The sequence below is a fragment of the Aythya ferina genome (genome assembly GCF_964211825.1).
Source record: "Aythya ferina genome assembly, chromosome: 6".
NCBI classification, from domain to species: Eukaryota; Metazoa; Chordata; class Aves; order Anseriformes; family Anatidae; genus Aythya; species Aythya ferina.
Window position 1 is genome coordinate 16,758,525 of NC_140303.1, and position 14,862 is coordinate 16,773,386.

At 37.3% G+C, this 14,862-nt stretch overlaps 1 protein-coding gene across 13 annotated transcripts in view; it reads left to right on the forward strand.

The window, feature by feature from the left end:
* PDE1A (phosphodiesterase 1A) overlaps positions 1 to 14,621 on the forward strand; it is a 253,162-nt gene extending 238,541 nt beyond the window's left edge. For 11 of the 13 annotated variants that reach the window (XM_084524828.1, XM_084524834.1, XM_084524835.1 and 8 more), the window contains one exon: positions 2,901 to 3,389. In XM_084524828.1, the coding sequence (XP_084380954.1) occupies positions 2,901 to 3,310 (410 nt within the window). In that variant the 3' untranslated portion in view covers positions 3,311 to 3,389. Of the gene's footprint in view, positions 1 to 2,900; positions 3,390 to 10,864; positions 10,985 to 11,312 lie in introns of those variants that run through there. The other 2 variants (XM_084524839.1, XM_084524831.1) reach the window with 2 other exon arrangements.
* Positions 14,622 to 14,862: the final 241 nt, after the last annotated feature.

A 14,862-nucleotide genomic window follows, 5' to 3' on the forward strand; every position in this document is an offset into this window, starting at 1 on the left:
CTGGCTATTGTATCACAACTCCTGCCAGTTTTCCAAACAACGGAATGCATGACAATTATTTTGCCAACATCCCAGCCTAAACACATGAGAAGAAAGATACCACTTATACCATGTTTATTTATCAGATGACATTATTTCTTCTCATGAAAGATAGTGATTTAAGGCAGGAGTTCAGAAATGTCAGAGAAGTACTGAAGAGAGGGATATGACTGAGCCATCCCTAACATACCTGTTAGGAGAACGTTTTACAAACTTGAAGAAATTTTGCTGAATAACACTTGGGTTCTTGTAAAGAAAGCAAAACCAAACAATTGAAAATATGTAAATAAGCCTGGCTCCAGGCACTCTAACCAAGTTAAAAAAGGGTGAGCAAAAATGGTTGCAAAAATAATGCCTGCCCTGAGTTCACTGTAAAGCACACTTTTGCCTGCCTTTATCTGAATGGGTGTGATATTGTTAAGATGCTCAGTGTCCAAAAAAGAGATGTGTGTTTTCTGGAAGGTGGTGTGGTTTAAGCCAGCAGGATTATTCAACAGCCTGCTACTACCACTTTTGTAGTAGTAGTTGGTGGCTGTTCTAGAATATGAATGAGAAAGGGAAGGTGAATGGGAAGGTGTCCAGCCATGTCCTCAACTGAGATGGGGTCCCTGTGGAGATAAGGTAAAGAGTGTACTTGCTAATAGGTTTCATAAGAATTTACCTGAGGTACAAGAATGACACTAATACAAATACTGGATTAGGCTTCTGGTTGTGTAACATGAGCATATGCTATATACAAACTGAAAAAAAAAAAACCACAACATAAACAACCTTAGACCGGCCCTTGGAGTTGACAAACAAAAAAAGGGTTACAAAAAACAATCTTGAGAGCAAACAAATCAACATTGTGCTGGCAAGTATTAAATTAATATAATGCTTATAACAAATTATAAACAAATTTGTTCTTACACACTCTGGTCAGATCTGTTGTCATCTCAACCAGTTGTGCCCACACAGGGGACCAAAAGGACTGTTGCAGTTTAACCCTGCAGGCAGCTCAGCACCATACAGCCATTCGCTTTCTCTCCCTGCATCCAGTGGGATGGGGGACAGAACTGAAAAGTACAAGAGCTTGTGGGCTGATATAAGGACAGTTTAATAAGAAAGAAAGAAGGAAAAAAAATAAAAACCAACAACAACAGCAATAAAATCATCAATAACAACAACAACATAAACAAAGAAAGTGATGTAAATCAGTTTCTTAGGACAAAAGCCTTAGGTAGGTAGATTATATAACAAATGACAGATGCTTTAATTAACATATCTGGATTGAACAACACATTTACAAGTCGTGCATACTTATTTCTTAATGTCTTTAGCCCAACCAGTTCTTTTTAGGAGCTGTACTCAAGGGTGTAGAAAAAAGAGTAATTGTCCAAGTTTCAGAAGTTCAAAACAAGTCTAAATTCCGTAGAAAAACTGTCTTTTGAAATTGCTCAAATTTGAAACTTCTTGAGTTTCTTAAAAGTATCCTAGAATGTATAAGAACTTAAAAGGGAAGGAAATTATTTAAATATTCTATGCTTCTGCACCTCACCTCAGGTTTGGAAGTCTTCCTTTACATCTGAATTTCATAGGCCAAATTATACCTCAAAGGGACATTTCTTTGGATTCAGGAAAATGATGTTAGAGATGCCAAATGGATGCCAAATGCTGACTGTGGTGGAAATGTGATTGCAGACTGAGATGCAGAAATATTACTCCCCCTAAGTCATCAAGTTCAATCACTTTAGGTCTGGATTTGAACTGGTCACTCGTGACCAAAACTTACTTCCAGAGACTTGCCTATTGAAGAAAATAAGTATCCAAATGCTTGGTTTACTTCTGTAAGACTGTAAGCACATCCAAGTCAGTAATTTTATGCCATGACATGCGGCTATTTTGTGAAGGTGTTGTTCAAACTGCAATGATTTCACTTTTTAAATTGGTAGTATTTTGTATCTTCTGTATTAGCATATGGATTCTAAAACCTGAATTTATGAAATTAATTCTAATAACAAGATAAATAGTGCCTTCATGAACATGTACAGGTTATTTGTATCAGACTTTTCAGTCTGTGTCACAAGATTTTCATTCTCAGTTTTGTTTCATCTTCTGGTTTGTCCTGGTGCTTCCTGCTTCCTCTGTGCTGTTCTGCTCTGTCTCCTTTCACTCTGGGCCATTTCGTTTGTACTTTTCTCCAAGTTTCTGCAACACAGCATGGAATAGAGCATTCCATTAGTTGTTTGTTTGTTTGTTTGTTTGTTTCTATAGCTTCTCTCCCCTGAAGCACTATTTTCCCCATATTTCCTCCTTCCTATTCTGTATCTGCCACTAGCCATAATAGCAGCAGAACTGGACTGCATGTATATAGCCTTCTGATTTTATTTTATTTTTTTTTCCCAGCCAAAATTCTGTGTAGCTGCCTTAGACTTTTCCAGCCTGGGAAGCCAACTTCCTTTAGGGCTTCCTTTCAGTTCTGACACCTGCCCCTTCCTGGCAAGGTGTTCCCCTCCATGCCCTTTCTCTATTGCAGAACTGGTGAGCTCTGCCCCTTCCAGTCCTGTTGAGGTGAGTACCACTGCTGGTGCTTCAGCATGGAGTCCTCCTACTCCCATCCTTCAGCTTACAGTGTGTTTGCTGCTGTTACCTCCAAATAAAAATGTCAAATTGGAGGTTAAACTGGAAAGTAGACCACTATGGTTCAGTTGCAATAGTGTAATCAGGACCAGAATCTGACCCTTATTCAACACACCGATGCATGTCTTCATGCAGAAAGTTTATGTTCACAGTGTTCCCATATGCAACTCAGTCCCTACTCTGAAATCAAACTGTGGCATGTCCTTCATATCTAATTCACATATTTTGTTCCCTCTTTGTAGAACTTGTGAGAAATGTTGATGAACAGAAAAAAGACCAGAGCAGAAATTCCACAGATGCACAGTTACAGGAAGAGACAAGAAGCATACAAAATGAGAGTAGTCAGGGAAGCGATGGTACAACCTGTCCTACCAGATCCATCGTCCTACAAGTAGTCACTTCCGACACTTCTCTGAGTGATGAATCCAACTCAGAAAAATGCACTAACTCTGATCCGAACCAGAAAGATCTCACCGATGCCCAGCAAGAAACACAGAATACAGACCCACTGAATGGTAATACTTCTTCACAAAGCACCAGTCAATCTAATGAAGCTGTCCAGGGCGAAGCTGCAGCAGTGTCTGGTATCTCCCTGTCAAACACTGACAGTAGTGAAATATCAAAACAAGGTGTTGTAAAACCTCCTGCATAAGAAAGTTGCTTCAGGCAATGTAGAAGCAATAGTGTCCTAAAACCATCAAATAAAAGAGCTTTGATATAAGCAAGTATAATCTGCTTGATATTAGTTATTTGGTATCTTGTAGAAAGTCCTTCACATAAAATACCAAGACTTTTAGTTGAACTGCAAGGGTGATTTTAAAATAATCTATAGATGCGTATCTGTAATTAAATATGCTTCCTTACTGAAGAATGAAGTAAACTTTCAAAATAGAACTATCTAACATTTTGTAATCATTGTGCTATTAAAATGCACAACCTTAGATTAGGCACCTAATATGACTACTATGTTGTAAAGTACATCCTTTGTACTAAATACAACGTGAATTTTGATCTAACTTTGATCAATTTATGTAGATGCTATTTCCTAACAGTAGTAGGCCCGGGACTGGGTCATGCTCTTAATACAAAAGATCAGTCTCCTGGCTGTAGTTTCCAGGACAGGCAGAACAGCCAAAAAATCCTATAATGTCAGAATACTTTTTTGGGAATGTATTTTATCACAAGCTGACTGTGGTTTAGTATCTGATGATTTTAAAACATTACCAAGTTGAAGATGACCAAGCATTATGAATAGATGTTAGCAATGTAAATGAAAGACATAGTGCATTTTTATTTTATTTTCATACGGTCTGAATTTTCTTATTGTTAGAATAAATCTGAGGTATTAGGGTAACAGGAATAATCAAAACATATAATGGCATTTGTTTTCTTTGCTTCTAATTAAAATGTTAAATTCATTAATACTTTTTTGACAGTGGGCCTTGAAATATTGTGCCAGAAGTACGGCATTGCCTGAGCAACAGCACTGAAGTGCTTATGAAGCTTAGCTTAGACATAAATATATAACTTGGCGTATTTCTAAAAAATCTTTTTTATGGAGAACTCCCACTTATTCTGGAGTCCAACATTCTACCCAATTTCAGTGCACCCATGGTTTTGTTGTTGACAGATTTTAATTTTTATTTTTCCACCAGCAATAACAGATGGTTAATTTAGGGTCCTAAATCAAAATATTTACACTAAAATTAATTCCACAGCATCTAATAATTGACGTTTTTGTCTTTGACATGCATTTTTTGTACCACTTTTTCTGTTAAGGTCCAATTTGAAATTTAAGTACCTTAGAAAAGTTTCCCATCTCCTGGGTGAGGAAGACAGTAGGAAAAATTACACCTGTTGTATTTCAAGCTGTGAAGAAGGCCATTGTGGTGTAGCTGTCCCTGAGTGTCAGTAGATGATTTTTGAACGTAAATGTTGTTTGTGAAATCAGATACGACTTGGCATGCAATTTTTGCACTCTGTTGCCTTGTGAATCTTTAAAACCCACCTTTCATATGAGAGTAGAGGTTTCTTACTTTGGAAAAAAAAGCTAATCTTTTTCTGAGGAATTCATTTGCCAAGGCATGAAATTTGCTACAGAAGGCCTTATATCTTAATACTTCAATCTGCAAAATTTATAAAAAGGGTAGGAAGTGATCAAGTTTGTAATAGTTTATTTCCAGTGACAAATGTCATCTAGAAGGTATATTTTTTCTTGAAGATGGTAAAAAAGATTAATAACAGGATTTCCACCAATCCAAGGAGGATTCTTCTCTTGAGATGTCAATAGTCAAACACAGTTCAGATGAATAACGGTGCAGAAATAAGAGAGAGATCCAAATGTTTTCTGGAAATAAATAGTACTGGTAGGGTCCTGAATGAAAAAACAAAGCTTATACAAGGACAGCACTCAGCCCTTGCATCTCTAAAGAGGCAGCAGTACCTAAACCATGGAACGATAACAAGTCACGGAAAAAGGGGAGATATATCAGGAGACATGAAGCATCAAGTGATCCAGCACACAGTAGGAGAAGCAGAAAATTATTTTTCAAGGCAACTCCAGAGGCTGAGCTATGGGCCAACGCATGCTTATTGGTATTCACCAATTTATGCCTGAGCCATGATGGATTTTCTAGCTGATTGACACAGAAAGTTTTGGTATAATAATGCACACTTCTCTACTGAAACTAAACATCTGTACCGGAAAGATCTAAACTGCTGCATACTTTGGAAGTGAAATGGAACTGAAAGGATCTTTTCTCCAAACTGCTCTGTACTATATGCTGTGCCTTTTCCTCCTGGTGAAAATATGTGAGAAGCACAGGCTTCATGCTGTTGATAGAACATGCACCCTGCTATGGCACATTCTGAAAAGTTCTTCAAAATACTTTGGAAACTATTCATCTGCTACAGTTTGTTAATGAATGCAGTCATCAGTTCTTGCTGCTGTCACGGGGAATGACACTGTTATTCAGCAAACGTATGCATTCCCAGTTTGTTGCATCTTGCATTCCAGAATAGTGGCTTTTCACCTGTTTAGACCTGGGAAACCTTAACATTTTTCCAGTGGAAATGCACATCCCTAGTCAGGCAACTTATGCCTACAGAATATAAGACAGCATTTTTTTTAGTCTCATGAACCTTTTGTGGACTCTGTCACAAGTAATTCCTGGTCCCTCCCGTCAGAAAACCACAGGATGAGTCTGGATTTCTCTTTTGCTTGAAGATTTACACTATCACAAATATTTAATTGAGAACTACAATGGATAGAATAAGGAAATTGATTAGGTTTTGTTTTTAAAGGCATCTGTTATTTGAAAGCCTTTTCAGTTGTCATTTTATGTAGCAGACACTTCTACGAAACTTCTGTTCTTTCCAGTATGTTGAATTGACTCTCAGCCATCTCCTTCAGAAATTATTTGTGTTCACATGCCAGCATAGATAAATCACAGGAAAGTGGAGAGCTTGATGTTTTGCCTGGTTTCTGTAGCATACCAATGTCAGTCTAGTACTCTCTGAACAAGCTCTTCCAGATATTCCACAGATTGAGGGTACAATGTTTAATATTAAATTTACTTATCTGAAGTCATTTGATATTACATTGCCCTTGCCCATCTCCACTGAGCCTTCTTCCATTGTTAGGGTTTATTGGTCACAGTGTCATTTATGTTTCATTTTTATTTCATCAAATAGGTTTATTTATATTTTAATAACATTTGATTCTTGCATTGTCCCTATTTTCTCAATATTTAAATCTGTCATAGAAAGCTATTTTGAATACTTTCTGGTCTTTTGAAATGACTTACAGAGCAACTATGTCATCATATTCTTAGAACTTTATTTCCTAAGGACAGATGATCAGCCATATTACTATTTCAGTAAGAAAGTTGACTATATACTATTTAAATATGATATTTTAAGTCAGCAGAAACTCTTTCACAGAATTTCCCATTTAACATATTTTTCACAAATTGATGGCATATTAAAATATCTTGTCAAGTGCAAATGATGAAACAGAGGAACATTTGTATATACTAAATATATATCTTATCTCAAATTGCTTCTGGTTTTCCTGGACGGAACATATTTCTCACTACATGAAAAAAAAAAAAAAGTGATTTAATTGAAACTGTATTTTCTAATGGAAAATACTGAATTAATTAAAACACTTAGTGTTTTTTTTAGTTCAAGAAAAAAGTGAGAATTTGTTGTTACATATGAGAAATATTTTACATGTATATTTAGAAAATCTTCTTAAAGTAAAAATAAGATTACAAATAAGAAACTGGTGTTGCAACTTGTACACAACGTTCTTCACTAATTCATAATTTAAAAATAACTAAGTTTAAAAAATATGTTTTGCAATAGCTCTGATGATTTTGCAGGAGACTCAGGGTGGATGACAACTGAAGAGTAATGACTGGCTTTTGAGTGCTGACCATTAGGACTGAGAGTCTCACTGCAGTCTTGGCTGCAACACATTTATTCTAAGAGTCTGGTACTGTCCAGAATGACGGAATCATTAGCATAAGGTAGTATTTGTGCATGGATTTGGGTATATCAAAGGAAAACAATAGTGCAAGTGCCCTCTCCAAACTTTATATAAATTCTTAAGTCTCACAGGAAGTATGAACATAGAGTGTACCATGCCATCATAATTAACTATGTTTGTTTTCTCTTTAAGATATTTTCTCCATGGGAATAAACAAAGGCTGGGGAAAAATAATACAGAACAGTCAGGAAGAGTAAAAATCCAAAATAAGAAATACAGCAGTGTATGTTTCCATGTATGAATAAATGCAGATAGAAATGAGAACAGACTGTTGAGAAAGAGAGAAGCTAACTGTGGATACCAGGAATCTAAGAATTAAAGAATATATATATATATATATATATATATATATATATACACACACACACATATATATACTTACATATATGTATATATGCATATTCCTTCTAGATTCAGCCTTGACTAGGAATGGCCATTATTTTTCAATTTTATTTTATGTATCTCATCTACTGTTCCTCCATGTGGAGTAACAAGTATTTTTCTATTACTTTTCCTCTGCTAATGGCCAGCAGACTCACACAGGACACTTTTTTAACCAAGGCAATTTTCAGCAGAATGCTTCACTTGCAAGCAAGAAGGTAGAATACATAAGACATTGTTTTCATTATTTTATTTATTTATTTATTTATTTTGCTTGGTTTCCGAATTAGAGTATTTTAATCATTTTAAGGAGCACTATATATTTATCAGGGCATTATTAACACTCTCCGTACAAAATCTTTCTACATCTGAACTTTCTGCCAGCCCTGTACTAAGGATGGGGGCAGCAGGCTAAAGAAGTGCCCAAAGTGCTTGCTGACGCACCCTGGGTGGAGAAGCAAGTTCCAGGGTGCTCTGAGGCTGGGAGAGAGACCTGAAAGTAGGTAAGGAGAAAAGCAACGTAGTTACTCAGAGTTAATTTCATAAGTTAGCTGTCATTGTCCTTTATAAAAAACAGAAAACTAACTCTCAGCATTCTGTAGGAAAGAAATTGCAATATAACAGGGATGGAAAACAAAAGTAATCACAGGGGAAGATGATCTGCCTTCCTGGAAACTGTCACCGAATTGTTAGGCATGCTATGAGAGGGTTCTCTGATAAAAAAAAAAAAAAAAAAAAAAAAAAAAAAAGAGAAAAGGGATTGTTTTACCCTCCTTGTATGACATCTCTTTCTAGGGTTAGTTCTCATACGCCATCACATTTTATTACCAGGTTTTGTTCTGCCCCACATCCTGGTCAGTGCAAAGGGAGAACCGGGCACTGTTAGGAGAGCTTGGCTTGGGACTGAACGCTGCTTTCCTCTGAAGCACCTCTGTCCTTTCCACAATCTCACTGTCATTTAATTGAATGTTACAAGATTAAGTGAAACTATTATAAGGTGATTTTTTTTTTAAAGTGATGATCTTCCTTTTCTCCTGAGTGATTTATTAATTAGAAAATTCATTTAAAAACTGCTTATGTTTTATTAAACAACTCCGTGTTTCAATGATTTATAATGGCTAATTGGCATGCTTTTAACTTTTCACTCATGATGATAGCCACATTAATCCTTAATGTCAAAATGTAAAGGAGACAATAAATCTCTGATAAAACAGATTACCAGTAACTCTGTCCCATGTGACAGTAGAGGACTATCCAGTCACAGTGAGTTATAGAAAGCATGCAGAGCCTTCAGCAGTCACTGTCTGAGAGCCTCTGGAGGATAGCCAGGTAAAACAGCACAAACCCACACCAACAACATGTCAGTTTAATTTACGGCCATGTGGGTGGCATCAAGTTATCATCCATGCCATGCAAGTGCTGGTGGCGGCTCAGTCTTGTGGCAGCCCCATGGTGCTCAACTGTGTTTTACTGTGCCGGGTGGAACCCTTCCTGTCCGTGTAGAGCAGGTGCAGATCACAGCTCCGTGTGCTGCTCATGGCACTCCCCGTGTGTGGCTAAACAGCACTGCAGGGCTTTGGGGCCTGGCCTGGCAGAAGCAGCTGTGCTTGTGCCGGGGAGGAGGACAGAGGGAAGGCGATATTAAAAAATCAAGCTATGTGCTAATAAAAAGAATACGGTTTATGAGATAAAAGCTGTTAGTGACCATTTGAAGGTTGTTATAAAATTGGCACACTGACACAAAGAATGTTATGTATGGGTTAGAGTTCATTGTTTTGTTTCTATGAAGATTAATACATTTTCATTTACTTTAATACATTTTTGTTTCAATGAAGATCCACAGTTCCTGTTTCACAAGGCCTTCACAGAACACTCTCACTCCTAAAACCATGCTAATCAGTCGAAGTCAAGTATGAAAATTAAATATTTAGAGCAATAGATTGTGCTTTCATACCCCTCCCCCCCCCCCCCCCCTTTTTTTTTTACAGATAATAATAAAAGTTTTGCTGAATCTCTCCAAAAATAACTGCAGGCAGGAAGATCTGGAGAAATTTTATTTTTTTTTTTAATTCATTTTACTTCATTTTATAAGGCTTCAAAATCCTTTAGAGACCTGGCTGTCTATCAGCCATGCACACTACATTAACATAAGAAAAATGAGGGGAAGAACACTAGTTACAGAGCGGGCAGCATCCTGGCAATGAAAACATTGGTAAAAACCAGTAACAAAATTCTCTCGTTTACTGTGATGCTATGTCACAGCTATTCCCCGTGCTGTTCCCCATGCTATTTCCCCATGCTTATTCGCATGAGCTCCCATTCCTCTCTTCTCTCTCTCTTTTCTAAACTCTGAGCCTCTTCAGCTTTGACTCACTGTCTTTCAATTTTCCATTTGAATTGCACATCAACTGCTTTCCCTTTCAGCAACTCGTGCCTTTGGGTTTTGTCTTTCAAAAGTCTTCCCCAACCTGTATTTATATTTCTGTAGCTTTTCCCCTTCTCCCGGCTCACCTTTGCTACTTTTGAGACTCTGTGCTTTTCCTTTTTCACATTTTCAGTTCAGCATTACTAATCACTGGTGGGACCACTCCATTCATTGGTTAAAGCTGAGAAGTCACCATACAGCTAGTATATAATACTGTAAGGTTGTTGCATTTCCCCCATAGCTACTATCCAAAACCAGTTTGTAATTTTCCCAGCTGTACTCATTCAAAATCACTCAAGGAATAGTTTAAGCAAGAACTCAGTATTATGATTAGAAGTTTGAGATCTGTATTGTATCACTTAGTTTGAAAACTACTCTTGTCACTTGATATCATTTCTCCTATCTGATTGAACTAATTGAATTTTTAAAATTTGACATTGACATCTTCCACTAAGTGAAACTTGCCCCTATTTTTAATGCCTACATCGAAGAGGATTTAAACAGCACATCTCTGCAGATGGTGAATTTTGACTTTCAGTAAGTTGGAAGGTTAAAAACAAAAAACACTTCATTACTGCTTGTGTAAATGTTGTATTTTTGTTTCATGGTGTGTGGTCTATTGCTTTCATTCTATCTTTTGCCTTTTGGATAAACCACAATGATCAGTTAAGTCACTCCTATATTTATTTTAGTAAGAAAGAAGTTAAAGAAAGCCATGATGGAACCCTCACTTTAACCTTCAGATAGAAAAGGGAGGAGCATTTCTGCTTGTCTAAGGCTGTGCAAGTGCTATTTATTTGGTTTACTTCCTTGCTTGATTTCCCAATAACATTTTTTTCTTCTTCCAGGTGAGCCTATACACTGTAAGAAATCAGAAGATATAGTAAAAGCCACTGAGCAAAAACAAGCACTGGTACACAACTAGATTTCCTGTTTCTTAAAAGCTTCTGACATTTCAGGCAGGACAGGTAATTTTGACATTTATTTCCTATAAAGAGGAGAGTTTTATATGATAAGGATTCACTTATTGTTATTATTATCCTCTTTGGTCTATTTCTGTTGTGGTTTTATTACAAAATTTTGAAACTGGTATGTGCTATAGCCTGCTTTCTATTTCCCTTTAAAAGTTATTCAATACAATGGAAGGGAAACCCAATTCTGTTATGTTTCTGAATTTTTAATGTGAGACTAAATAAACATGCAATAATAAATCCTTGATTCAATTATATTAAATACTGGTAGTGATAGTAGTTAAAGGCCTATTGTTTACAAATTTTCATTTGAACCCTGTTGCAGGAGAAAAGAAGAACACTGTCTGTTCCTGCACCTGTGCTCTCAGAGGCTGTTATCTGTCATCTTATTCTTGGATCATCCTGTTTCTGTGGAGAGTGATTGGACAAAATGATCAAAAGTGTAAAACATTAAACCCTGAGCTGGTAACTCAAGGCACTTAACAACTCTCAGAATTTCAGTTGTATTTGTTGTTGTTATTTCCTCTTCTTTTCTGCTTTCTTAAACTAGCCAAAATAATTTTTTCAGCCAAAGTTGAACCTCGCTGTGTTGTATCACTGACACCAGACATTTCCAATTAGTCATGAGACATGTGAAAACATGGCAATCATCATCTGCACTGGATTGCTGTTACATGTCACTGCTACTGGTGTCCAATAGAAGTGGAAAGTCAAAATGAGATGTTGCTATAGACACTTGTTCATGCAACCATGCTGCATGCAACGTTGAAGTTCTACTCGTTAGCTTCCTTTAAATATCTGGAATTAAAAATATGTAGACTGTGTGGGAAGTTCTAGAGTTGTACAGATGAGCCTGCGTGAATGATGACTCTTTCCCTTTGCGGTGGCTGCCATATGGAGAGAAATGGTGTTTAAGAAATCAGTATTTGAAAACCTCTTTAAAATTAATTGAATAGCATCCAGTATTATGATTAAAACATTCTCAGTGCAACAGTGTTTTCTCAGATGTCACAGCAGTGGTGTCAGCCCTACCGTGAAGCTGGTGCTTATTGTTCTGTAGGCGGAAGAGACTGCTACATGAATACATGGAAATTGCTTTGTTCCAGCAGAGTTCTGCCTCTCAGGCAGAACTGGAAGGTGGCACTAAGACCTTATATCATGGTTTTTCTCAAATGCAAAGCTAATGACAAGAATGCAACAAAGTCCTTCCTTGCCTTGTTTCATTAAAAGAAAACACCAGAGCATCTTTCTCTGAGAGGCAGCAAAAGCGGAGCATGCAGGCGGTTACCTCTGCAAGAAGTCTCAGGATGAGCCATCCAGCCCCAGCTGTGCCCAGAAAGAGACTCCATGTTCATCTCTGCTTCCCTCAAGCTGCACAGGCCCCTTGGCTTGCCCCTTGGCCTCATGCAGCCCGCCAACAACCTTGTTGCAACAACTGCTGCAGCCTACCAGGAATCCTCCATCCCCCTCTTCAGGTTGTATGCTCGTGGGTGTGTTGGGTCACTGCATTTCCCATTTTTGGACCCCGCGGTTATTACCTCACTGACCAAAAAGTCTGCAATCAGCCATGGTCCACTCTGAAGAGGACTCGTGGGGGCAGTGGCTCTCCCCTCTATGCAGAGGCCTGTGTACTACTCACCTGCTGCTTCAGGGATCTAACCAGAGCTCAAGCATAACATAGGCACCAGGCTCAGCCTCAATACGGACACGTTATGTCCCGATTGAAGAAAGAATAGTAAACCAATCACCCCGTACTGAGGGAAGCGTACACGTCCATACCTTTGACTGTCTCCTTTCTGACAGCACAACCATTGAAATTGAGCTGGGAACAATACAAGCTCTGAGCCCTGGGATAAGGGCATGCCAAAAGGTGGAATTTCTGTTGTTGAATATGTAAGCCATATACACACTATGCATAATTAGTGTGCATAGTTTTAACTTAAGAAATATTTGTGCATATAGGTTGTAAAAAGTGCATTTAAACTGTTTTGTGTATCTGGTCCAGGGCTTGTATTTGGCATGGACAAAGTTCTGTACAGTGCAGTTAAAGAATGAAATGTTAATGAATGAAATTGTATCATATATGTTATAATGCAATTGATATTTTTTGCTAAGAGTTAAGAATTTATATATTATCTACCAGTGTTTGAGCAAATCATTAGTAGCTGGGATCACTCCATGCACCTTTGCAATCCTTTTTGGGGAATGTTGGGCACATTTTTTCCTTTATAATGAAATGTAAACCATCTTATGGTTTCTTATTGTCATTATGACAAAAGAAGAAGCATATTGTTTATATCAGACTTTTTTTTTTTTTTTTTTTTTTTTTTTTTTTGAATTGTAAGTTGTCATAGCTTATGGCAGTAGAAAATCTTGTTTAAGATCTGAGAATTTTGGTTTTATGTCTTTTCTTTCAAAACATGGGACCTTATTTCAGATGTGTTGAGCATCTGCAGTCCCACCAAATTTGAAAAGATCAAAAGATGACTGATATTTTTTAAAATTAGGCCAGTTATATCTTTGTAATGTTCTTCAATATCGTGATTTATGATTCATTGAGAACAGAAGTCAGGAGCAATCAAAATGTAATGTTCTTATTGTATTTTCAATTTCAGACTTTTACCATAGTTGAACTTGACTTTTTCTTTCTGTATCTCTGTCCCATCACCACTGAGATGCTCTGCAGAAGTTTTTTCCTGGAAATAGAATCAGAAGTTATAGCTGATTCTGCAGTCTACTGGGAGCATTCTGTGGGGCTCTTGGTGTCCTGTTGTTATACCTGGCCCTGTGATCTCCCACTGCAGAGGCTAGGAGGAATTCCTGATCTCACAGGAGGTACTCAGTGCCTGCAGATCTCCTTCATTAATATAGAAATGTGATTTGTTTATAAATATTCCTACTTGCTCATTTGTATTCAGTTTTAATCACTGTGGTAGATGTTACTGAAATACAAGCAGAGTCCTTACTTTTTCTTTAAAGCCAGCTAATTCTCTTTCTTTCTTCCTTTATTCTTAGCAAGGTTTTATCTGGACATGACCCAAAACTTACTGTGTTATTTGGTTGAGGAGAAATTTACTTTGGTGGAGAAGACCATAATAACCATGTGTTAGCTAAGGCTTTGACCTTGGGTGGAATTCAAATGGCAGAGGGGCTTCTTGTTGGAGGCTCTCCTGAACAAAAATTTCTCTCTGAAACCTGCAAGGCTGCACTACCAAAACACTGCATGGGGCCATAAGAAATGGTATTTGTATATGCATCTCTCCCACAGCATTATGGGCATGTACCCCTGCATTGAGCACACTGAGGAACTGTAGCTATAGATTAGCCCTCAAGAATTTTATTTTGTATTTTTATCTTGAGATATCTGACAAATATATTATGTAATATTGTTATGGGTTATGATCTAGCCAGTATTTTTTTATTTAATTTTCAACAAGGCAATCTACAACTGTGTGTTTTTATTCTGCTGTATTTGTCCGTATTTCCTATGATGATATTCCTAAATAAATTTGATTTGAGGGCAAGGATCATGAAGCTATTGAATGTTAGTTACAAATTTGCTTTACTGAAGCATTTGCTCATTTGCATATGATTGCCTTTGGAAAGTGACAGATCATAAATGGTTGTTTCCACACCTTTTGCCTGCTTGCAGCTCCGTGCTTTTTCCATAACTGTGCCAGTCTGTCATACAAACTCACTTGTATCTCATAGCACTCTTGAAAACAAGTAAGCTTTTCCTTCTTAACTTTTACTGCTAAAGTAGCCCTCATATGAAGGAAGTCATAACCAATAAAGCAGTATTTTCTCCCCAGAATTTTAACATGGGCTGGCATTGTTGAAATTGCTGGGACTGCTCATGTTAGCAAACATTTGTC